General features: G+C 51.7%; 1 protein-coding gene across 1 annotated transcript in view; it reads left to right on the top strand.

Annotated features, from left to right (window-relative positions):
* The window catches only part of LOC140395715 (TOM1-like protein 1), a 111,122-nt gene that overhangs the window by 40,329 nt on the left and 46,152 nt on the right, over positions 1–24,641 (top strand). The window contains 1 exon segment of the mRNA XM_072483834.1: positions 15,134–15,212. Coding sequence (XP_072339935.1) covers positions 15,134–15,212 — 79 coding nt within the window.

Genomic DNA, 24,641 nt, shown 5'->3' with positions numbered 1-24,641 from the left:
TTTTTACTCTTTTCCAAAATCTGTCTACCTATCTGCTCCTCTATCTCCCGCTGGCTGTTGGGAGGCCTGTAGTAAACCCCCAACATTGTGACTGCACCCTTCTTATTCCTGATCTCTATCCATATAGCCTCACTGCCCTCTGAGGTGTCCTCCCGCAGTACAGCTGTGATATTCTCCCGAACCAGTAGCGCAACTCCGCCTCCCCTTTTACATCCCCCTCTATCCCGCCTGAAACATCTAAATCCTGGAACGTTTAGCTGCCAATCCTGCCCTTCCCTCAACCAGGTCTCTGTAATGGCAACAACATCATAGTTCCAAGTACTAATCCAAGCTCTACGTTCATCTGCCTTACCCGTAATACTTCTTGCATTAAAACATATGCACTTCAGGCCACCAGACCCGTTGTGTTCAGCAACTTCTCCCTGTCTGCTCTGCCTCAGAGCCCCACTGTCCCTATTCCCTAGTTCTCCCTCAATGCTCTCACCTTCTGACCTATTGCTCCCGTGCCCACCCCCCTGCCATACTAGTTTAAACCCTCCCGTGTTAAAGGCGGACAAGTCCCCCGGACCTGATGGTCTGCATTCCAGGGTCTTAAAGGAAGTGGCTGCAAAGGTAGTGGATGCAATGGTTGTAAATTTCCAAAATTCCTTTGATTCAGAAGTCCCAGCAGATTGGAAAACCGCAAAATTAACACCTCTCTGATCAAGAGAAGAGGGAGACAATAAGCAGGAAACTATCAGCCAGTTAGTCTAGTCGCTATGTGTGGAGAAAATGCCAGAATCCATTATTAAGGAGGTAACAGCAGGACATTTGGAGAATCAGTACACAATCAGGCAGAGTCAACATGGTTTTGTGAAAGGGAAATCGTGTTTGACCAATTTATTTTGAGGATGTGACAAGCAGAGTGGGTGAAGTGGAACCAGTAATTGCCTATTTGGATTTCCAGAAAGGCATTTGATAAGGTGCCACATAAAAGGTACCGACACAAGTTGGTGTTGGGGGAGCATGGATAGAGGATTGGCTAACGTGAAGCAGAGAGTAGGGATAAATAGATCTTTTTCAGGTTTTCAAACTGTAACAAGTGGGGTGCCACAGGGGATCTGAACTATTTACAGATCGATATTAAACACTTGGATGAAGTGACCCTAACTATATTGTAGCCAAATGTGTTGGTTGATACAAAGATAGATGGGAAAGCAAGTTGTGAGGAGGATACAAAGAGGTGGCAAAGGAATTTAGATTGGTTAAGTGAGTGGGAACCAATCTGGCAGATGGAGCGTTATGTGAGGTTTACCATTTTAGCAGGAGGAATAAAAAGCAGAATGTTATTTAAATGGAGAGACGGCAGAATAATGTGGTGCAGGGGGGCCTGGGTGTTCTTGTACATAAATCACAAAATGTTAGCAGGCAAGTACAGTAAGTAATTAGGAATGCAAATGGAATGTTGACCTTTATTGCAAGGGGTTGAGAGTATCAAAAGAGCTGTTATATTTCTTTGTGAGCTGCACAGAGAAAGGTTATCGAGGTGCCCACTCTGGATTCTTTCAAATACAATGAGAGGTTTTATTAAGGTGTTGCTCGTATAATCTAACATGGAGAAGTGAACAGCAAACCCTCTGCTGATACCGCTACACACCACGTGATGCTTTAACAGCAGGGATGTATTCTCTGAAACATAACACCCCACCCCCTATACTTCATTGGTGCAACAACAACAATTTAACATTTTTACAACAGATCCACTGATGCATTATCTGAAAACACACGTATACAATTCAATAAGACAGACTTTGTGGTGGATGTCGAGTCCATTTGGGTTAAATCAGCATTCTGGAACCTGGCTACTCGAGACCTTGGAAGTGTCCACATTCCCTTGGGGATGTGATATTTCCTGGGAAGTTATTCCAGTGTCTGTCACTATCTGTCTCGGAAAGTCCTCAGAAACAGAATCTGAACTTGTCTCTCTGGTCTCAGTTCTGAAGTATCGCTGTCCAGATTTTCCAAAGGGAGAACATCTGGAGGAGTTTATGTGAATTCACTTTGTGAAGCTAGTAGCTGATCAGCATGAACTTCGCCAAACTCTTTCACCATCCTTCAGTACGGTGTATGAAATTGGACTTGACTTTGCGAGGATCACAGCGGGTCTCCATCCCTCGATGGTGGTGTAACTCCCAGTTAACACTCACTCTCCCTGGTTGAATACTCGCTGTTTAGAGTTTTGCTCCTTCCTAGCAATCTGTGTTTGTTGTTGCCGTTTGACAATCTCTGAAGTGTCAGACGGAATTAACAAACCAAACTGTGTTCACGGTTTCCTTTTGAACAACAGCATTTTAAGAAAACATTTTTTTTATTTTTTAAATTTAGAGGGCCCAATTCATTTTTTCCAATTAAGGGGCAATTTAGCGTGGCCAATCCACCTACCCTGCGCATCTTTGGGTTGTGGGGGCGAAACCCACGCAAACACGGGGAGAATGTGCAAACTCCACACGGACAGTGACCCGGAGCCGGGATCGAACCTGGGACCTCGGTACCGTGAGGCAGCAGTGCTAACCACTGCGCCACCGTGCTGCCCCCTTTGAACAACAGCATTGCCGGTGAACTGGGTAGCACTGCTGCCTCACAACACCGAGGACCCAGGTTCGATCCCAACCCCGGGTCACTGTCGGCGTGGAATTTGCACATTCTCCCCGTGTCTGCGTGGGTATCACCCCCCCCCACCCCCCCCCACCGCCCCCCCACCCCCCACAACCCAAAAGGATAGGTGGATTGGCCATGCTAAATTGCCCCTTAATTGGAAAAAGAGAATTGGTGGTGATGTTGAGAATACGGTGTTCCTGTCAGGCATTAAGAATTTGTTTACTCTTCTTGCCAATGTCCCCTGGCCCTTCGACGCTTGTTTCAAAGATTGAACAAAACGTTCGACAAATCACTTGTTGCAGGTTGATGTGGAGCTGACTTGATATGGGGCTTACTGTTTCCCTTCAGAGAGTCCTCGAACTGAGTACATTGTCACTGACAATCTGCTCCAGTGTTCCAAAGCTTATAAATATTTTGTCCAATTTCTCAATGGTCTGTTAGGTCATCGTTGACTTCATGGTCGCGACGTTCGGCCATTTAGAGCAGGGTTTTTCAAACTGCGGGTTGTGACCTATGGCTGGGTCACGGACAGGTGGCGGGAGGGTCACGAACCGATCGGTCGCAGCGTTTCCAATGGCGGGAGAAGCGCCCAATGACCATGACCGGCTTTTAAATAGAACGATGCAGTGTTCCGACCAGAAGCGGCAGCAGAGAGCAGGTCACACTGATGTCACGAGCCATGTATGTCCGTACTTTTGGCATGAAATCACGAAGGAGAAATTCCTCCATTTTCTAGCTGTGAGCCAACAAGGCAACAGGACTGTGAGGAACTGAAGATGAATCGTCCTAAACAAAGAAGAATCTGAAATCAGGAACAAAGCAATGTAAAGCTGATTACTTAAGGTATGGCTTTGTTAATTGTGCCAATCAAAATCAAGATGCAAAGCTCACGCGTGTTATATGCAGTGAGGCACTGGCAAATGAAAGATTAAAGCCCTCAAAACTTCAACAGCATTTGAAGACTAAGCATGGCGAGTTCGAGGACAAACCTCTTGATTTTTTCAAAGGGTGCACTGAGAACTTAAATTGTCAGCTGAAGTCCTTAGCAGAAATGTAACATTGAATAACAAAGATCGTAAGAACCAAGCGGGTTCACCTGTTGCATTAAAGTTAAGCGAAAATAGCGGGTCGCGAAGTTCGGCCGGCATGGGTCGCGGAGTTCGGCCGGCGTGGGTCGCGAAGTTCGGCCGGCGTGGGTCGTGAAGTTCGGCCGGCGTAGGTCGCGAAGGTCGGGAAAAAGTGGGTCCCGGGAAAAAAAGTTTGAAAAACACTGATTTAGAGTGTGCGTCCACAATCTTGACGAATATGTGACCCTCTAGTGGACCTGCATAATTGATGTGTACTCAAAACCCTGGGCTGGTCTGCAGTCAATTCCAGTCCCATGTGTCCCAGAGTTGCAACAGAAGTGAATTAACCAATAATTCTTATAAAAATCCCCAAATTCTTTGGCCCCAGCTGCCCAATAATTACAATCACCAGGTTTGTCAATGTAAACACAATTACTGTTTATTTATAACAAGGATTATCATGAAATATGCAGCAAATACAACTGGTTAAGAAGCTAATACCTACTACCCACTTCAACTGTCCCACCCTCTACCCACACACACACAAGACAGACAAACACAGAGGGGGTGGAAAGGGGTAAAAAAAATAATACGGATGACAGTCAAAAGATTAGATTCTTAACTTCGGATGGTGGTTCTTTAGCACACTTCCTTCACAGCACGCTGGCTGATTAAAGTCTCTGGTTTACGGCCTGTGATGACCTTCTTTGTAGGTTCATTCATTCAGGGCCTCTGTTTCTTAGAAAAATGCAGCACTCACAGGCAGCAGGCTTTCTGGAGAGACGCCAGGCTGCCGTTCAAATTTTGCTTTCAGTGCCAGGTTCGCATTTAGTCCCCTATCTTTCTGGAGCGAGAGGGGGTCAGTAATAGCAAAAATAAAAGAAAGAGGAAGTAAGGGAACAAACCAGAACAAAGAGGAAAGACCCCTCCAATATCGTACATGTGTGCTGACAATATCATAGACCATCTGTGTATCCTACCAGCTGTCAAAGAAGGAATATCTTTATACGGCGCAGAAATTGTCGTCAAAGGTCGATGATTGGTCAAAAGAGTAAAATGATGTCCATAAAGGCAGGGGTGGAACTTTCTTGCCCCGAAAATGGTGCTCAAGGCTTATTTTTCCAGCTGAGAGTAATTTGTTTCTGCGCCAATAAGAGTTTGTGAAGCAAATGCTATTCCCCGTTCCCCTCCTGAAGGTGTTACGCGCAAGACGACTGCACCAACCCCATAGGGTGGCGCATCGCAAGCAAGTTGTAACTTCAGCTGGGGAGTGTAGTGAATCGACAGATCTGACTTCTGTGAGGCATCTTTTACCGCATTGTGGGCACTTTGGCGCCCTTCTGACCAGGGCCTTACCTGCGTGGCTCTCAACAAACCCGTCTTGTACCATAATAATTGATCAATCATAGAATCACTGCATTGCAGAGGAGGCCATCCGGCCCATCGAGTCTGCACCGACCCTCTGAAAGAGCACCCTACCTAGGCCCAAGCCCCGCCCTATCCACATAACCCCCACGTAACCTTTCTTTGGACTGGTAAGGGGCGATGTAGCATGGCCCAACCCAGGGTTTCTCAAAGTGCAGGTTGCGGGAGGGCATCAGAAGAGTCGCAGGGCAACGGTTTCCATGTGTAACACGCTTGGGGCCCCTTTTTAATGCCAACAGATTTTAAAAGTCAACGGCAGATATCTGGATGGTGTCACGGTGGGAGAAAATGTTCATTCTTCGCCTGCAGCGATGTCAGAACATTAATAAAACAAGCTGGTTGGTAAATGAGCAAATGTGGAACAACCACAGGCAGGCGTGACCGCCAACACGGCCAGTAACTTCTTGCAGCTCACGTGAAGCACTGGTTGCTCGGTTTTTGACGACAGCCGGCTCCAAGGTGCAAGGTGTCGACCCCACAGTGGGGGGGGGGGGTTAGGACAACGGCCAAAAGGGGGACCCTGCCGGGTGCTTCATCACTGGCCGCCACAGGAAGTGATGTGACGTTGGCTGAAACTTCACCCGAGAGATTTGACTGGAATTGTGTTTGAATAAAAAACATGCACAATGTCAATTGTAAGGCAAGGTATTAATCCATCTCCCAGTCAATAATACATGGGCTCTCTTCCAAGCATTTGGTGGTTTGCTATGTGGAAATAAATGAGCAATTCAGAAACCCTCCAGGCAGATTGTACAGTAAGAATGCTCAATGATACAAAATAGTACGATGTTGATGAAATAATTAATATGAGAAAAGTTTGTTCAATGTCCATTCGGCCTGATTAATGACAGCCAGAACAGTTGGTTTGTCAGTTGAATGCGGGGCAGTTTGTCAGCGTTCATCAATATTGATGAACTTGTTTCTAATAATGCACTTTGAAGTTGAATAAACTTGCATCAAGTAACTGAATAGCACTTAAGCCACATTCCTTTCCTTTTTTAAATATAATTTCAGAGTGCCCAATTCATTTTTTCCAATTAAGGGGCAGTTTAGCGCGGCCAATCCCCCTACCCTGCACATCTTTGGGTTGTGGGGGCGAGACCCACGCAGACACGGGGAGAATGTGCAAACTCCACACGGACAGTGACCCAGAGCCGGGATCGAACCTGGGACCTCGGCGCCGTGAGGCAGCAGTGCTAACCACTGCGCCACCGTGCTGCCCCCTTAAGCCAAATTCCTGATGTTGGTGAAGTTTTTTTGAGCCCAACATGCTTTGGCAATGTGGGCCTTCTTGCCACAGTTGTTGCATGTATTGTTCTAGTCCAGCGTTCCCCCGTGCGGTGTGCAGCCTGTGTACATCGGTGACATGGTTGTACCCTTGCACCCTTGTGGTATCAGTTTTGTGGACCTTTGCTCCAACACCTCTCGTTGCGAGCTCCATAGCATGTAGCTTACCTGCAGGCTGTGGTTCAACTTCTTTCTACTTCTACCTGACCTCGAGCCTTCCTCTTGATCTTTACAGCGGTTGTTTTTTCCTCGGATGGTGATGTCTAGCACGAGGGGACATAGCTTTAAATTGAGGGGAGATAGATATAAGACAGATGTCAGAGGTAGGTTCTTTACTCAGAGAGTAGTAAGGGCGTGGAATGCCCTGCCTGCAACAGTAGTGGACTCGCCAACACTAAGGGCATTCAAATGGTTATTGGATAGACATCTGGACGATAAGGGAATAGTGTAGATGGGCTTTAGAGTGGTTTCACAGGTCGGCGCAACATCGAGGGCCGAAGGGCCTGTACTGCGCTGTAATGTTCGATGTAGCAACATCCACAGCAGCTTTGAGAGTTAAGTCACATACAGTAGCAGCTTCCTCTGAATAGTTTCACTGTGGAGTTCACAAACCAGCCGATCACAAAGAGTATCATCACATTGTGCCAAACTCAGAATATTTTGCCAACCTCCTTAAAGTTGCTACGAATTGTAAAATGCTTTCACCTTCTTCCTGACTATAGCGGTGGAACTGAAACTTTCAGCATTTAATGGTCGTCTAGGAGAAAAATGCCTTTCTAAAATTTGAATTGTCTTCCTCAGACAGCAGTGGGGGCCGAGTCACTGAATATATTCGAGACTGGGTGAGACAGATTTCTGATCGACAAGGGGGTCAAGGGTTATTGGAGGGGTCACAGCGGGGCGACAGTCAGAAAAGTGGGGTTAAGGCCACAATTGGATCAGACATGATCTGACTGAATGGACCAGGCTCGAGGGGCTGAATGGCCTCCTGTTCCTATTTCTTATGTTTTCATTAAAAATGACGTCAGATTCTATAATCTTCAGCACAGAAGGAGGCTATTCAACCCATCATCTCTGTGCTAGCTCTTTGAAGCAGCTATTCTGTAGTCATGTTTGTTCTGTAGGCAGCACGGTGATGCAGTGGTTAGCACTGCTGCCTCACGGCGCCGAGGTCCCAGGTCCGATCCATGCACTGGGTCACTGTCCGTGTGGAGTTTGCACATTCTCCCCGTGTTTGCGTGGGTTTTGTCCCACAACCCAAAGATGTGCAGGGTAGGTGGATTGGCCGCGCTAAATTGCCCCTTAATTGGAAAAAATGAATTGGGTACTCTAAAAAAAAATTTTTTTAATGTTTGTTCTGTAAATGTTTACTTTTCCTTTGATATTTATCAAGTTCTCTGTTTATCAAGTTCTCTGTTTGAAGTTATCATTGAATTAGCATCTGGAAACCTTTCAGGGAGCACACCACAGCAACTCACCTGCAACTATTATACCAACCATCTTATATCTGTGTCTCCTGGTTACCCATTCTCCTCCTACACAAAAGATTCTCTCTCTCGTAACCCCTCAATCAAGTTGCCCCTTCATAAATATCCTGGCCGCGAGGTTTGCTAGTGTCACACGGGAGGGTTTAAACTAGTATGGCAGGGGGGGTGGGCACGGGAGCGATAGGTCAGAAGGTGAGAGCATTGAGGGAGAACTAGGGAATAGGGACAGTGTGGCTCTGAGGCAGAGCAGACAGGGAGAAGTTGCTGAACACAGCGGGTCTGGTGGCCTGAAGTGCATATGTTTTAATGCAAGGAGTATTACGGGTAAGGCAGATGAACTTAGAGCTTGGATTAGTACTTGGAACTATGATGTTGTTGCCATTACAGAGACCTGGTTGAGGGAAGGGCAGGATTGGCAGCTAAACTTTCCAGGATTTAGATGTATCAGGTGGATAGAGGGGGATGTAAAAGGGATGGTGGAGTTGCGCTACTGGTTAGGGAGAATATCACAGCTGTACTACAGGAGGACACCTCAGAGGGCAGTGAGGCTATATGGGTAGAGATCAGGAATAAGAAGGGTGCAGTCACAATGTTGGGGGTTTACTACAGGCCTCCCAACAGCCAGCAGGAGATATAGGAGCAGATAGGTAGACAGATTTTGGAAAAGAGTAAAAACAACAGGGTTGTTGTGATGGGAGATGTCAACTTCCCCAATATTGACTGGGACTCGCGTAGTTCCAGGGGCTTAGACGGGGCAGAGTTTGTAAGGCGCATCCAGGAGGGCTTCTTAAAACAATATGTAGACAGTCCAACTAGGGAAGGGGCGGTACTGGACCTGGTATTGGGGAATGAGCCCGGCCAGGTGGTAGAAGTTTCAGTAGGGGAGCATTTCGGGAACAGTGACCACAATTCAGTAAGTTTTAAAGTGCTGGTGGACAAGGGTAAGAGTGGTCCTAGGGTGAATGTGCTAAATTGGGGGAAGGCTAATTATAACAATATTAGGCGGGAACTGAAGAACCTAGATTGGCGGCGGATGTTTGAGGGTAAATCAACATCTGACATGTGGGAGGCTTTCAAGTGTCAGTTGAAAGGAATTCAGGACCGGCATGTTCCTGTGAGGAAGAAGGATAAATACGGCAATTTTCGGGAACCTTGGATAACGAGAGATAGTGTAGGCCTCGTCAAAAAGAAAAAGGAGGCATTTGTCAGGGCTAAAAGGCTGGGAACAGACAAAGCCTGTGTGGAGTATAAGGAAAGTAGGAAGGAACTTAAACAAGGTGTCAGGAGGGCTAGAAGGGGGTCACGAAATACCATTGGCAAATAGGGTTAAGGAAAATCCCAAGGCTTTTTACACGTACATAAAAAGCAAGAGGGTAGCCAGGGAAAGGGTTGGCCCACTGAAGGATAGGCAAGGGAATCAATGTGTGGAGCCAGAGGAAATGGGCGAGGTACTAAATGAATACTTTGCATCAGTATTCACCAAAGAGAAGGAATTGGTGGATGTTGAGTCTGGAGAAGGGTGTGTAGATAGCCTGGGTCACATTGAGATCCAAAAAGACGAGGTGTTGGGCGTCTTGAAAAATATTAAGGTAGATAAGTCCCCAGGGCCTGATGGGATCTACCCCAGAATACTGAAGGAGGCTAGAGAGTAAATTGCTGAGGCTTTGACAGAAATCTTTGGATCCTCACTGTCTTCAGGGGATGTCCCGGAGGACTGGAGATTAGCCAATGTTGTTCCTCTGTTTAAGAAGGGCAGCAAGGATAATCCAGGGAACCACAGGTCGGTGAGCCTTACGTCAGTGGTAGGGAAATTACTGGAGAGAATTCTTCGAGACAGGATCTACTCCCATTTGGAAGCACCACCATGCTGCCCATTAGGGTCTGTCTTTACTGTGGACCCTCAGTCACCAGCCCAACCCATCCAGTGTCGGCTTTTTGCAGCGAGCAGAGAGGTGAGACTTTAAGCCAGATTTGAGGCCAGTAAATAAACTGTCTCCCTCATTCGCACATTCCAGTGCCACACTCCTGAGAGCTGCCCCTGTCTCCCCGCACTGTAACATCCTCCCTCTGAGCTCCTATAACCCTGGCCTCTTATGCACCTCCCACTTCCTTCACCCACCATTGGCTGCCCTGTCTTCAGCTGCCCTGGCCCCCGAAACTCGGAATTCCCTCCCAAAGCCTCTGTCGGCCTGTCCTCCTGTCAGTAAAATCAGCCATTTCGAACCAGCCACTGAATACCTGGCCTGACTCCTCCCCTCCTGACTCCCTGTCAGTTTTAGATCTGATTTGTGTGCAAGTGAAATGCTTTGGGATATGAAAGGTGCTCTGTAAATTCAAATGGTTGTGTTTGAGGGCGCCGCTGTGGGCTCATGTGCTTATTTATTTTCTCCCTTTCCTTGTTCCTGAACTTCCCTGGGGTATATTTCCGTCACACTGCCACTGGCTCGGAACTTGCTTTTAATATGTTTTGCATCAGGAGATGGAAATGGGGATAGTGCAGGGACTGATGCAAAGCGAGCATTTGGTTTTCTACCCTGACTACAGTTGACAGGGTCGGCAGGGAGCAGTCAACTCCATCATTGTTTAAAGAGAAAAATCTCAATTGTAGTTCAGTGCGTATCTCCCTCTCTCTACCGACCTCTGTATCTCTCTCTCTCTCATACCTGTGAGTCAAAGGTTCAAGTTCTACTGCAGAGACTTGAGCAGGTAATTCAGCCTGGACTGCGGCACTGAGGGAGTGCTGCCGTCTTTCAGTGAACCATTAAACCCGGGGCAAACTGCCCTGAGCTATCTCGGGCGGATGTAAGAGGCCCCATGGCAACTACCCTGGAGAAGAGCCAAGAAGTTCGCCCCATTGTCCTGGCTAATGTTTAACCCTCCGAGCCAATACTTTAAATAAAATGTCTCCGTTGTTGATGAGAACATATTACTTCACCAACAAAAACGCCATCAATCAGAAAGGTTGGGCGGGATTCTCCGACCATGCCTGGCGACCGGACATTTCCGCCCACGGTCAACGGATCCGCGTCCCGCCCGTGGCGATCTTGCGGCGGGCGGGGCAGGACGGAAGAATCCAGCTCGTTAACTGATGTTTCTCTCTCCACGCTTGCTGCTGTTTTTCCAGTTTCCAGCTTTTACTTCGGATTTCCAGCATCTGCGGTGTTTTGTTTGGATATTAGTTACATTTTCAGGATTTGGACTGACTGACGAGGCTGCCAATTATTGCCCATCCTGTCTGCGCGTTCTCCCCGTGTGTGCGAGGGTTTCCTCCGGGTGCCCCGGTTTCCTCCCACAGTCCGAAGATGCGCAGGTTAGGTGGATTGGCCGCGATAAATTGTCCCCCCGAAAGATTGTTGCCCATCGACACAACGGAAGGTTTGACAGGATGCTTCCGAGGGCAGTGTTGGATCAGTCCTGTTGCGGTGGGTCTGGCGTGACTTAAAGGCCCAGAGGGTTGGGGAATAAATTTGTGCCTTGCCAGTGACACCCCACACCTTGCGAATGAATAAGAGATCAAGCCAGGTCTGTGGGCCACTGTTTGAGTAACCGAACCGCCCAAAATACCCCTTTATCACTGACAGATCGCCGCTGACGCTTCCTGGTAGAGAGACGGAGATCCCGCCGGGACGGAAATGCTGGATTTTCATTCCGGGGTCAGAAACTGGCAATGGGAGCTCTTCCTGGGTCCCGACCCCACCTGACATGTTTTAGCCGTGCCCATTTTCAATGCTGTGACCAATTAACGGCTGGGGGTGTCAAATCAGGGACAGGGCCCACACCCCTCCTCCCCAAGACCAGAGCATGACCTGTTCTAACGGTCCTGCCCAGTCCTTTGGGTTTGACAGGACACACTGACAGAGAGGTTAACAAAGCAAATGGGGTGATGGGCTTCATAAATAGAGGCGTTGAGTACAAGGGGAGATGTGCTGAAACCCCATCAAGCTCTTGTTAGGCAGCAGAGAGAGTATTGCGTCAAGTTCCGGCCTGAACACTTTAGAATTATTATAGAATTTACAGTGCAGAAGGAGGCCATTCGGCCCATCGAGTCTGCACCGGCTCTTGGAAAGAGCACCCTACCCAAGGTCAACACCTCCACCCTATCCCCATAACCCAGTAACCCCACCCAACACTAAGGGCAATTTTGGACACTAAGGGCAATTTATCATGGCCAATCCACCTAACCTGTGGGAGGAAACCGGAGCACCCGGAGGAAACCCACGCACACACGGGGAGGATGTGCAGACTCCGCACAGACAGTGACCCAAGCCGGAATCGAACCTGGGACCCCGGAGCTGTGAAACAATTGTGCTATCCACAATGCTCCCGTGTGAGGGTCGTTGAGGGGGCGTAGGGGTGCTTTACCAGAATGATTCCAGGGTGAGGGATTTTAGCGACTATGTTCGGCTGGAGAAGCCAGGGTTAATCTCCTGTGGAGCGAGAGGGGGGGGGGGTTTTGAGGGGTGGTCTGATTGTGGTGTGTCAGCTGATGAGAGGTTTAAATAAGATTCCAATTAGTTGATTGAACGAGGGCCACAGATTTACGGTTTCTGGCAAGAAATCCGGGGGAGGGAGGGTGGGTGGATTGTGAGGAAAAACAATTTCTTCCGGAGAGGGGTAATGAGCTGGAACTCGCTCACTATGAGGGCGATGGAAGTGGAGACGGTGAATGATTTCTAACGGGCGGCACAGTGGTTAGCACTGCTGCCTCACAGCGCCAGGGACCCGGGTTCAATCCCAACCTCGAGTGACTGTCTGTGTGGAGTTTGCACGTCCTCCCCGTGTCTGCGTGGGTTTCCTCCGGGTGCTCCGGTTTCCTCCCACAGTCCAAAGATGTGCAGGTTGGGTCCAAAGATGCGCGGGGAAGTAAGACTAGATAGTGTGCTCTTTCAGAGGGGCAGTGCAGCCATGATTGGCCAAATGTCCTCCAGGACAATAGGGATTCTATGGAATTGGATGGGCCTGTAGAGTTACGGGAATGGAGTGGGGGGCATGGGGAGGAGTGGTCAAATAGATGCGATGGGCTGCAGGGCATCCTTGTGGACTCCTGCGAAGGGCTTGACTCCTCTTCTAGCAGCTGGACATTGATGGAAAGGACAGGAAGCCGGAAGGTGATGAAATGTGCAGCTAAAGTGAGGGAGCAACGAACCCAGAATGAAATTGTCCAGTGAGATGCAGAGACACCGTCTGGGTGAAATAGCTCCACACAAGGGCGTGTGGCAGGGACTGGGAGCTGTTGATTGTTCTGTGATGAAGCTGGAAGGTAGCTGGATGTGTCCGAGGGGAGATGACTTTTCCCAGCGGTGCCGTCAGTCACACAGCCTAATCACTGGAGCGGATGAAATGGGAATTATTGGAGCTATTTTGAAAATTCTGCTGGGAATGTGAGATTGGCACAACTACGAGCTGAAGTCCCAGTGGGAATATTTGCATTTATGCTCTGCAGCACGTTGCAGAGAGGACGGGGGGGGGGGGGGGGGATGGAGAGCAGGGAGGAGGGAGAGAAAGAGGGGAGGCACAGGGTAGGGTAAGGCTCCCTCTACACTGTCCTCATCAAACATTCCCAGGACAGGTACAGCACGGGGTTAGATACAGAGTAAAGCTCCCTCCACATTGTCCCCATCAAACACTCCCAGGGCAGGTACAGCACGGGGTTAGATACAGAGTAAAGCTCCCTCTACTCTGTCCCCATCAAACACTCCCAGGACAGGTACAGCACGGGGTTAGATACAGAGTAAAGCTCCCTCTACACTGTCCTCATCAAACACTCCCAGGACAGGTACAGCACGGGGTTAGATACAGAGTAAAGCTCTCTCTACACTGTCCCCATCAAACACCCCAGCACAGGTACAGCACGGGGTTAGATACAGAGTAAAGCTGCCTCTACACTGTCCCCATCAAACACTCCCAGGACAGGTACAGCACAGGGTTAGATACAGAGTAAAGCTCCCTCTACACTGTCCCATCAAATACTCCCAGGACAGGTACAGCACGGGGCTAGATACAGAGTAAAGCTCCCTCCGCACTGTCCCCATCAAACACTCCCAGGACAGGTACAGCACGGGGTTAGATACAGAGTAAAGCTCTCTCTACACTGTCCCCATCAAACACCCCAGCACAGGTACAGCACGGGGTTAGATACAGAGTAAAGCTGCCTCTACACTGTCCCCATCAAACACTCCCAGGACAGGTACAGCACAGGGTTAGATACAGAGTAAAGCTCCCTCTACACTGTCCCATCAAATACTCCCAGGACAGGTACAGCACGGGGCTAGATACAGAGTAAAGCTCCCTCCGCACTGTCCCCATCAAACACTCCCAGGACAGGTACAGCACGGGGTTAGATACAGAGTAAAGCTCTCTCTACACTGTCCCCATCAAACACCCCAGCACAGGTACAGCACGGGGTTAGATACAGAGTAAAGCTCCCTCTGCACTGTCCCATCAAACACTCCCAGGACAGGTACAGCACGGAGATAGATACAGATTAAAGCTCCCTCTACACTGACCACATCAAACCTCCCAGGACAGGTACAGCACGGGGTTAGATACAGAGTAAAGCTCCCTCTACACTGGCCCCATCAAACACTCCCAGGACAGGTACAGCACGGAGATAGATACAGATTAAAGCTCCCTCTACACTGACCACATCAAACACTCCCAGGACAGGTAGCACGGGGTTAGACACAGAGTAAAGCTTCCTCTACACTGTCCCCATCAAACACTCCCAGGACAGGTACAGCACGGGGTTAGATACAGAGTAAAGCTCCCTCTACACTGTCCTCATCAAACACTCCCAGGACAGGTACAGCACGGGGTTAGATACAGAGTAAAGCTCCCTCTACACTGTCCCCATCAAACACTCCCAGGACAGGTATAGCACAGGGTTAAATTTTCATTTACACTATAACAATGTGTCCTAACTCTCGTATTACTGTGCCTTGTGTTATTACTGCGATTGGCACATCACTGTGACTGAATGAGGTTGTTGTTGATTGGAAGGTTCGTTGCTCTGGGTTTCAATTCAGTGAGGGTTTGAATGGACACTGTCTTGAGGTTGATTCATTGTGAGCTGTGCAGACAGTGAATGGAGGGAGAGGTTTTCATTGCAGTCACCTGGACGAGAGCCCAGGCCCAGGACTGAAGGGTCAGTGTTGTTGCAGACTCCAGCCAGCCATTAAGTTATTGTTTCTTTAGTTACTGAGATTAATGGTGAAACATTTGGTTTTTCAGAGAAGGCCACAATTGGAACAGTGAAAACAGCTGACTGGGCCCAAATCAACCACATCTGTGACGTCATTAACAAGGAGGGGTGAGTTCACGGGGCAGGGGAGGGATGGAGACACAGTACACTCTGAGGTGTACACGGAGGGAGTACACTCTGAGGCGTACACGGAGGGAGTACACTCTGAGGCACACACAGAGGGAGTACACTCTGAGGTGTACACGGAGGGAGTACACTCTGAGGCGTACACGGAGGGAGTACACTCTGAGGCGTACACGGAGGGTGCACACTCTGAGGCGTACACGGAGGGAGGACACTCTGAGGCGTACACGGAGGGAGCACACTCTGAGGCGTCAACGGAGGGAGTACACACTGAGGCGTACACGGAGGGAGTACACTCTGAGGCGTACACGGAGGGTGCACACTCTGAGGCGTACACGGAGGGTGCACACTCTGAGGCGTACACGGAGGGAGTACACTCTGAGGCGTACACGGAGGGAGTACACTCTGAGGCGTACACGAAGGGAGTACACTCTGAGGCGTACACGGAGGGAGTACACTCTGAGGCGTACACAGAGGGAGTACACTCTGAGGCGTACACGGAGGGAGTACACTCTGAGGCGTACACGGAGGGAGTACACACTGAGGCGTACACAGAGGGAGTACACACTGAGGCGTACACGGAGGGAGTACACTCTGAGGCGTACACGGAGGGAGTACACTCTGAGGCGTACACGGAGGGTGCACTCTGTGAGGCGTACACGGAGGGAGTACACTCTGAGGCGTACACGGAGGGAGCACACTCTGAGGCGTACACGGAGGGAGTACACTCTGAGGCATATACGGAGGGAGTACACTCTGAGGCGTACACGGAGGGTGCACACTGTGAGGCGTACACGGAGGGTGCACACTGTGAGGCGTACACGGAGGGAGTACACTCTGAGGCATACACGGAGGGAGTACACTCTGAGGCGTACACAGAGGGAGTACACTCTGAGGCGTACACGGAGGGTGCACACTCTGAGGCATACACGGAGGGTGCACACTGTGAGGCGTACATGGAGGGAGTACACTCTGAGGCGTACACGGAGGGAGTACACACTGAGGCATACACAGAGGGAGTACACTCTGAGGCGTACACGGAGGGAGTACACTCTGAGGCGTACACGGAGGGAGTACACTCTGAGGCATACACAGAGGGATCAGACCAATAGACATACACGGAGGGAGTACACTCTGAGGCGTACACGGAGGGAGTTCACTCTGATTGAGGTGTACACAGAGGGAGTACACTCTGAGGCGTACACGGAGGGAGTACACTCTGAGGCGTACACGGAGGGAGTACACTCTGAGGTGTACACGGAGGGAGCACACTCTGAGGCGTACATGGAGGGAGGACACTCTGAGGCGTACACGGAGGGAGGACACTCTGAGGCGTACACGGAGGGAGCACACTCTGAGGCGTACACGGAGGGAGTACACTCTGAGGCGTACACAGAGGGAGTACACTCTGAGGCGTACACGGAGGGAGTACACTCTGAGGCGTACACGGAGGGAGTACACTCTGAGGCGTACACGGAGGGAGCACACTCTGAGGCGTACACGGAGGGAGCACACTCTGAGGCGTACACGGAGGGAGTACACTCTGAGGCGTACACGGAAGGAGTACACTCTGAGGCATACACAGACGGATCAGACCATTAGACGTACACGGAGGGAGTACACTCTGAGGCGTACACGGAGGAAGCACACTCTGAGGCATACACAGAGGGAGCACACTCTGAGGCGTACACGGAGGGAGTACACTCTGAGGCGTACACGGAGGGAGTACACTCTGAGGCGTACACGGAGGGAGTACACTCTGAGGCATACACGGAGGGAGTACACTCTGAGACGTACATGGAGGGAGTACACTCTGATTGAGGCGTACACAGTGGGAGTACACTCTGAGGCGTACACGGAGGGAGTACACTCTGAGGCGTACACGGAGGGAGTACACTCTGAGGCGTACACAGAGGGAGCACACACTGAGGCGTACACAGAGGGAGCACACACTGAGGCGTACACTGAGGGAGTACACTCTGAGGTGTACATGGAGGGAGTACACTCTGAGGCGTACACGGAGGGAGTACACTCTGAGGCGTACACGGAGGGAGTACACTCTGAGGCGTATACAGAGGGAGCACACAGTGAGGCGTACACAGAGGGAGCACACCATGAGGCGTACACAGAGGGGGCACACCATGAGGCGTACACGGAGGGAGTACACTCTGAGGCGTACACGGAGGAAGCACACTCTGATTGGGGAGTACACGGAGGGAGTACACTCTGAGGCGTACACGGAGGAAGCACACTCTGATTGGGGAGTACACGGAGGGAGTACACACTGAGGCGTACACAGAGGGAGCACACACTGAGGCGTACACAGAGGGAGTACACTCTGAGGCGTACACAGAGGGAGTACACTCTGAGGCGTACACGGAGGAAGCACACTCTGATTGGGGAGTACACGGAGGGAGTACACTCTGTGGCGTACACGGAGGGAGTACACTCTAAGGCGTACACGGAGGGAGTACACTCTGAGGCGTACACGGGGGGAGTACACTCTGAGGCGTACACGGAGGGAGTACACTCTGAGGCGTACACGGAGGGAGTATGCACTGAGGCGTACACGGAGGGAGTACACTCTGAGGCGTACACGGAGGGAATACACTCTGAGGCGTACACGGAGGGAGTACACTCTGAGGCGTACACGGAGGGAGTACACTCTGAGGCATACACAGAGGGATCAGACCAATAGACATACACGGAGGGAGTACACTCTGAGGCGTACACGGAGGGAGTTCACTCTGATTGAGGTGTACACAGAGGGAGTACACTCTGAGGCGTACACGGAGGGAGTACACTCTGAGGCGTACACGGAGGGAGTACACTCTGAGGTGTACACGGAGGGAGCACACTCTGAGGCGTACATGGAGGGAGGACACTCTGAGGCGTACACGGAGGGAGGACACTCTGAGGCGTACACGGAGGGAGCACACTCTGAGGCGTACACGGAGGGAGTACACTCTGAGGCGTACACAGAGGGAGTACACTCTGAGGCGTACACGGAGGGAGTACACTCTGAGGCGTACACGGAGGGAGTACACTCTGAGGCGTACACGGAGGGAGCACACTCTGAGGCGTACACGGAGGGAGCACACTCTGAGGCGTACACGGAGGGAGTACACTCTGAGGCGTACACGGAAGGAGTACACTCTGAGGCATACACAGACGGATCAGACCATTAGACGTACACGGAGGGAGTACACTCTGAGGCGTACACGGAGGAAGCACACTCTGAGGCATACACAGAGGGAGCACACTCTGAGGCGTACACGGAGGGAGTACACTCTGAGGCGTACACGGAGGGAGTACACTCTGAGGCGTACACGGAGGGAGTACACTCTGAGGCATACACGGAGGGAGTACACTCTGAGACGTACATGGAGGGAGTACACTCTGATTGAGGCGTACACAGTGGGAGTACACTCTGAGGCGTACACGGAGGGAGTACACTCTGAGGCGTACACGGAGGGAGTACACTCTGAGGCGTACACAGAGGGAGCACACACTGAGGCGTACACAGAGGGAGCACACACTGAGGCGTACACTGAGGGAGTACACTCTGAGGTGTACATGGAGGGAGTACACTCTGAGGCGTACACGAAGGGAGTACACTCTGAGGCGTACACGGAGGGAGTACACTCTGAGGCGTATACAGAGGGAGCACACAGTGAGGCGTACACAGAGGGAGCACACCATGAGGCGTACACAGAGGGGGCACACCATGAGGCGTACACGGAGGGAGTACACTCTGAGGCGTACACGGAGGAAGCACACTCTGATTGGGGAGTACACGGAGGGAGTACACTCTGAGGCGTACACGGAGGAAGCACACTCTGATTGGGGAGTACACGGAGGGAGTACACTCTGAGGCGTACACAGAGGGAGCACACACTGAGGCGTACACAGAGGGAGTACACTCTGAGGCGTACACAGAGGGAGTACACTCTGAGGCGTACACGGAGGAAGCACACTCTGATTGGGGAGTACACGGAGGGAGTACACTCTGTGGCGTACACGGAGGGAGTACACTCTAAGGCGTACACGGAGGGAGTACACTCTGAGGCGTACACGGGGGGAGTACACTCTGAGGCGTACACGGAGGGAGTACACTCTGAGGCGTACACGGAGGGAGTATGCACTGAGGCGTACACGGAGGGAGTACACTCTGAGGCGTACACGGAGGGAATACACTCTGAGGCGTACACGGAGGGAGTACACTCTGAGGCGTACACGGAGGGAGTACACTCTGAGGCGTACACGGAGGGAGTACACTCTGAGGCGTACACGGAGGGAGTACACTCTGAGGCGTACACCGAGGGAGTATACACTGAGGCGTACACGGAGGGAGTACACTCTGAGGCGTACACGGAGGGAGTACACTCTGAGGCGTACACGGAGGAAGTACACTCTGAGGCGTACACGGAGGGAATACACTCTGAGGCACACAGAGAGGGAGTACACTCTGAGTCGTACACGGAGGGAATACACTCTGAGGCACACAGAGAGGGAGTACACTCTGAGTCGTACACGGAGGAAGTACACTCTGAGGCACACACAGAGGGAGTACACTCTGAGGCGTACACGGAGGGAGTACACTCTGAGGCGTACACGGAGGGAGTACACTCTGAGGCGTACACGGAGGGAGTACACTCTGAGGCGTACACAGAGGGAGTACACTCTGAGGCATACACAGAGGAAGTACACTCTGAGGCACACACAGAGGGAGTACACTCTGAGGCGTACACGGAGGGAGTACACTCTGAGGCACACACAGAGGGAGCACACCATGAGGCGTACACAGAGGGAGTACACTCTGAGACGTACACGAAGGGAGTACACTCTGAGACGTACACGGAGGGAGTACACTCTGAGGCACACACAGAGGGAGCACACCATGAGGCGTACACAGAGGGAGTACACTCTGAGACGTACACGAAGGGAGTACACTCTGAGGCGTACACGGAGGGAGTACAGGGAATCAGCGTGTCTGGGTCGGGGGTCAACGTGCTGGGGTCAGGGAATCAGCGTGTCTGGGTCGGGGGTCAACGTGCTGGGGTCAGGGAATCAGCGTGTCTGGGTCGGGGGTCAACGTGCTGGGGTCAGGGAATCAGCGTGTCTGGGTCGAGGGTCAGCGTGCTGGGGTCGGGGGTCAGCATGCTGGGGTCAGGGAATCAGCGTGTCTGGGTGGAGGGTCAGCATGCTGGGGTCAGGGAATCAGCGTGTCTGGGTCGGGGGTCAGCGTGCTGGTGTCAGGGAATCAGCGTGCCTGGGTCGGGGGTCAGGTGCTGGGGTCAGGGAATCAGCGTGTCTGGGTCTGGGGTCAGCGTGCTGGGGTCAGGGAATCAGCGTGTCTGGGTCGGGGTCAGCGTGCTGGGGTCAGGGAATCAGCGTGTCAGGGTCGGGGGTCAGCGTGTCTGGGTCGGGGGTCAGCGTGCTGGGGTCAGGGAATCAGCGTGTCTGGGTCAAGGGTCAGCATGCTGGGGTCAGGGTCGGGGGTCAGCGTGTCTGGGTCGGGGGTCAGCTAGCTGGGGTCAGGGAATCAGCGTGTCTGGGTCGGGGGTCAGCGGCTGGGGTCAGGGAATCAGCGTGTCAGGGTCGGGGGTCAGCGTGTCTGTGCCGGGGGTCAGCGTGCTGGGGTCAGGGAATCAGCGTGTCAGGGTCGGGGGTCAGCGTGCTGGGGTCAGGGAATCAGCGTGTCTGGGTCGGGGGTCAGCGTGCTAGGGTCAGGGTCGGGGTTCAGCGTGCTGGGGTCAGGGAATCAGCGTGAAGGGTCGGGGTTGAGCGTGCTAGGGTCAGGGAATCAGCGTGTCTGGGTCGGGGGTCAGCGTGCTGGGGTCAGGGAATCAGCGTGTCAGGGTCGGGGGTCAGCGTGCTAGGGTCAGGGAATCAGCGTGTCTGGGTCGGGGGTCAGCGTGCTGGGGTCAGGGTCGGGGGTCAGCGTGCTGCGGTCAGGGAATCAGCGTGTCTGGGTCGGGGGTCAGCGTGCTGGGGTCAGGGAATCAGCGTGTCTGGGTCGGGGGTCAGCGTGCTGGGGTCAGGGAATCAGCGTGTCTGGGTCGGGGGTCAGCGTGCTGGGGTCAGGGAATCAGCGTGTCTGGGTCGGGGGTCAGCATGCTGGGGTCAGGGTCGGGGGTCAGCATGCTGGGGTCAGGGAATCAGCGTGTCTGGGTCGGGGGTCAGCGTGCTGGGGTCAGGGAATCAGCGTGCCTGGGTCGAGGGTCAGCGTGCTGGGGTCAGGGAAACAGTGTGTCTGGGTCGGGGGTCAGCATGCTGGGGTCAGGGTCGGGGGTCAGCGTGCTAGGGTCAGGGAATCAGCGTGTCAGGGTCGGGGGTCAGCGTGCTGGGGTCAGGGAATCAGCGTGCCTGGGTCGAGGATCAGCGTGCTAGGGTCAGGGAATCAGCATGTCTGGGTCGGGGGTCAGCATGCTGGGGTCAGGGAATCAGCGTGTCTGGGTCGGGGGTCAGCGTGCTGGAGTCAGGGAATCAGCGTGTCAGGGTCGGGGGTCAGCGTGCTGGGGTCAGGGAATCAGCGTGCTGGGGTCAGGGAATCAGCGTGTCAGGGTCGGGGGTCAGCGTGCTAGTGTCAGGGAATCTGCGTGTCTGGGTCGGGGGTCAGCGTGCTGGGGTCAGGGAATCAGCGTGTCAGGGTCGGGGGTCAGCGTGCCGGAGTGGGGGGGTTGTTGGGGGGGTTTGTGGTATTGGCCAATGGAATAAGGCTTGGCTGTAATACCACACATGGTTGAATAGTCTGTTACCATTAAGCTCCAATATAGAGAGGTGGGTGTATGGTGAGGGGCTGCACCAGGGACCTCAGCAAGGGAACTGCAGGTACACTGTGACTCCAACCTCCACTGAGCCATTCACAGCCTCTCTCATGGCGGCTGGAACTGAGTCTTGCACAGTTAATATTGGAGGAATAGTCCATGGGCATGTGTGTCTGGGCGGGCGGTGCACTCTGTGGGGGTGGGCCTGTGCGGGCAATAGCCAATGTGGGGTGGGGTCACATGGGCCAAGGTCCGTGGGTAGGAAGGGTCCGTGGGGAGGGGGGTTGACGGATCTGCACGAGGGAGGGGAGGGATCTGTGGGAGGGGGAGGGAACCACGGGGGGGGAGAGAGATCTGCAGGGGGCGGGCATGCGGGGGTGGTGAGAAGTCCGTGGGTGAGGGAAGGGTCCCTGGGGGTGGTGAGGCGTCCGTGTTGGTGGTGAGGTGTCCGTTGGGGGAGGAGTCTGTGTGAGGTAGGGGTCCATGTGGTGTGAGTCTGTGTGCACATGTATGTTGTTACAATTCAAACCGGTGCTACCAGTGTACAAGCCAGATCCAGAGTGGAATCTGGCTTGATAGATCCTAACGTCCACGTTTTGTTTAGAAACATGGAGATTGGCTACTGAACAAAGTCACAGGAGTCAGCTGATTTTAACAAAAGAATAAAACATTTATTAAACAAGAAAAGATGAACTATGAAATCCTGCTACTTCACCCCAATTATACCTTTACTGATATATCGATATTCGTAAGGGTAACACGATTTACACATTTTATCTTATACTCTAACGCTCTCAGTAAGTACGCAGTCAATGTAAACCAACAGGTGAAATGTGGTCAGACACCCCACACTCTGAAACTCAGTAACAGTTGGCATTGAAAACAGCAACTGTAGATTCTCATCAAATCCCCTCAGATGCTGTTACACTGTGAGTCTGCCTCATTGGAACTCTGCATCCACATGGGGCTTTCCAATCTCCGCTCTCGAAGAACATGCCTTGGAATCTTCTTCCAAACAACGCTTTCTCTCAGATGTCTTCACCAAGGATCCACCTCCAGGGTTTCAACCTCTCCTCCTGGTGTTCCTCTGCCCTGGTGCTCCACGTTCATTCAAACTTCTCCCTCCACACACTCTCAACTGCTCAGCTGTGTCGACATCTGGCAAGCCCATGTTATTCCTGGTCTGCCTCTCGTAGGCTTGCCTTTTAACTTGCATTATTCACTCAGAACCTTTTTCCAGATTCCTGTGTTCTTTCCCTTCGACGAGAAGGTCTTTTTGGAACTTGCCTGCTCCTCTCCCTGGTTTCGGGACCTTTCGGTTGTTTAGTTTACAATCTTCTCTCTGCAACTGTCCCTCCTATTCCAGCAGTTCTGTGTATCTACGTCCAACCGAGTCACCTTCTTTCAACTCAACTAAAACTGCTTTTGCAGTGTCTGTGGCCCCTGGTTGCTAGGCAACCGTAGAGTTTTCCTACTTTAAACATTGAAAAACCTCATTAAAATACAGGTTATTTTTCAGTCAAAAATGGGCGCCATGGTGACACAGCGGTTAGCACTGCTGCCTCACGGCGCCGAGGTCCCGGGTTCGATCCCGGCCCCGGGTCACTGTCCGTGTGGAGTTTGCACATTCTCCCCGTGTCTGCGTGGGTTTCACCCCCACAACCCAAAGATGTGCAGGTTAGGTGGATTGGCCGCACTAAATTGCCCCTTAATTGGGAAAATAATAATTGGGTTCTCTAAATTTATTTTAAAAATCTTTTAAAGTGAAACCAAAAATCAAGTCTCCTTAACACACAACTGCAGAAATACAAATTATGTTTAAACCTTGAAGCTATATTTTATTCCTAACACTCAGACAATACAAATATAATTTATTTAAAACTGTATTGCCGAACAGTTTGCACAAGTGTTTGTTCGAGAGAGTGTAGTGTGCGTTTGGGGTGGCATGTCTCAGTGTAACCGTCTTGTGGGTTTGTGTGTATCTGTGAGTGTGTGTGTCTGTGTGAGTGTGTGTGTGAGTGTCTGTGTGTGTGAGTGTCTGTGTGTGTGAGTGTGTCTGTGTGAGTGTGTGTGAGTGTGTGTGTGTGAGTGTGTCTGTGTGAGTGTGTGTGTGGCTGTGTGAGTCTGTGTGTGTGGCTGTGTGAGTGTGTGTGAGTGTGTGTGTGTGTGAGTGTGTGTGAGGCTGTGTGAGTCTGTGTGTGTGGCTGTGTGAGTGTGTGTGTGAGTGTCTGTGTGAGTGTGTGTGTCTGTGTGAGTGTGTGTGTGGCTGTGTGAGTGTGTGTGAGTGTGTGTGTGAGTGTGTGTGTGTGTGAGTGTGTGTGTGGCTGTGTGAGTGTGTGTGTGAGTGTCTGTGTGTGTGAGTGTGTCTGTGTGAGTGTGTGTGTGGCTGTGTGAGTGTGTGTGTGTGTGTGAGTGTGTGTGTGTGAGTGTGGCTGTGTGAGTGTGTGTGTGAGTGTCTGTGTGTGTGAGTGTGTCTGTGTGAGTGTGTGTGTGTGTGTGTGTGTGAGTGTGTCTGTGTGAGTGTGTGTGTGGCTGTGTGAGTGTGTGTGTGGCTGTGTGAGTGTGTGTGAGTGTGTGTGTGTGTGAGTGTGTGTGAGGCTGTGTGAGTCTGTGTGTGTGGCTGTGTGAGTGTGTGTGAGTGTCT

The sequence above is a fragment of the Scyliorhinus torazame genome, chromosome 18, assembly GCF_047496885.1.
Source record: "Scyliorhinus torazame isolate Kashiwa2021f chromosome 18, sScyTor2.1, whole genome shotgun sequence".
Taxonomy (NCBI): Eukaryota; Metazoa; Chordata; class Chondrichthyes; order Carcharhiniformes; family Scyliorhinidae; genus Scyliorhinus; species Scyliorhinus torazame.
The sequence above is the reverse complement of the archived record's forward strand: the minus strand, read 5'-3'. Positions and strand labels throughout refer to the sequence as shown.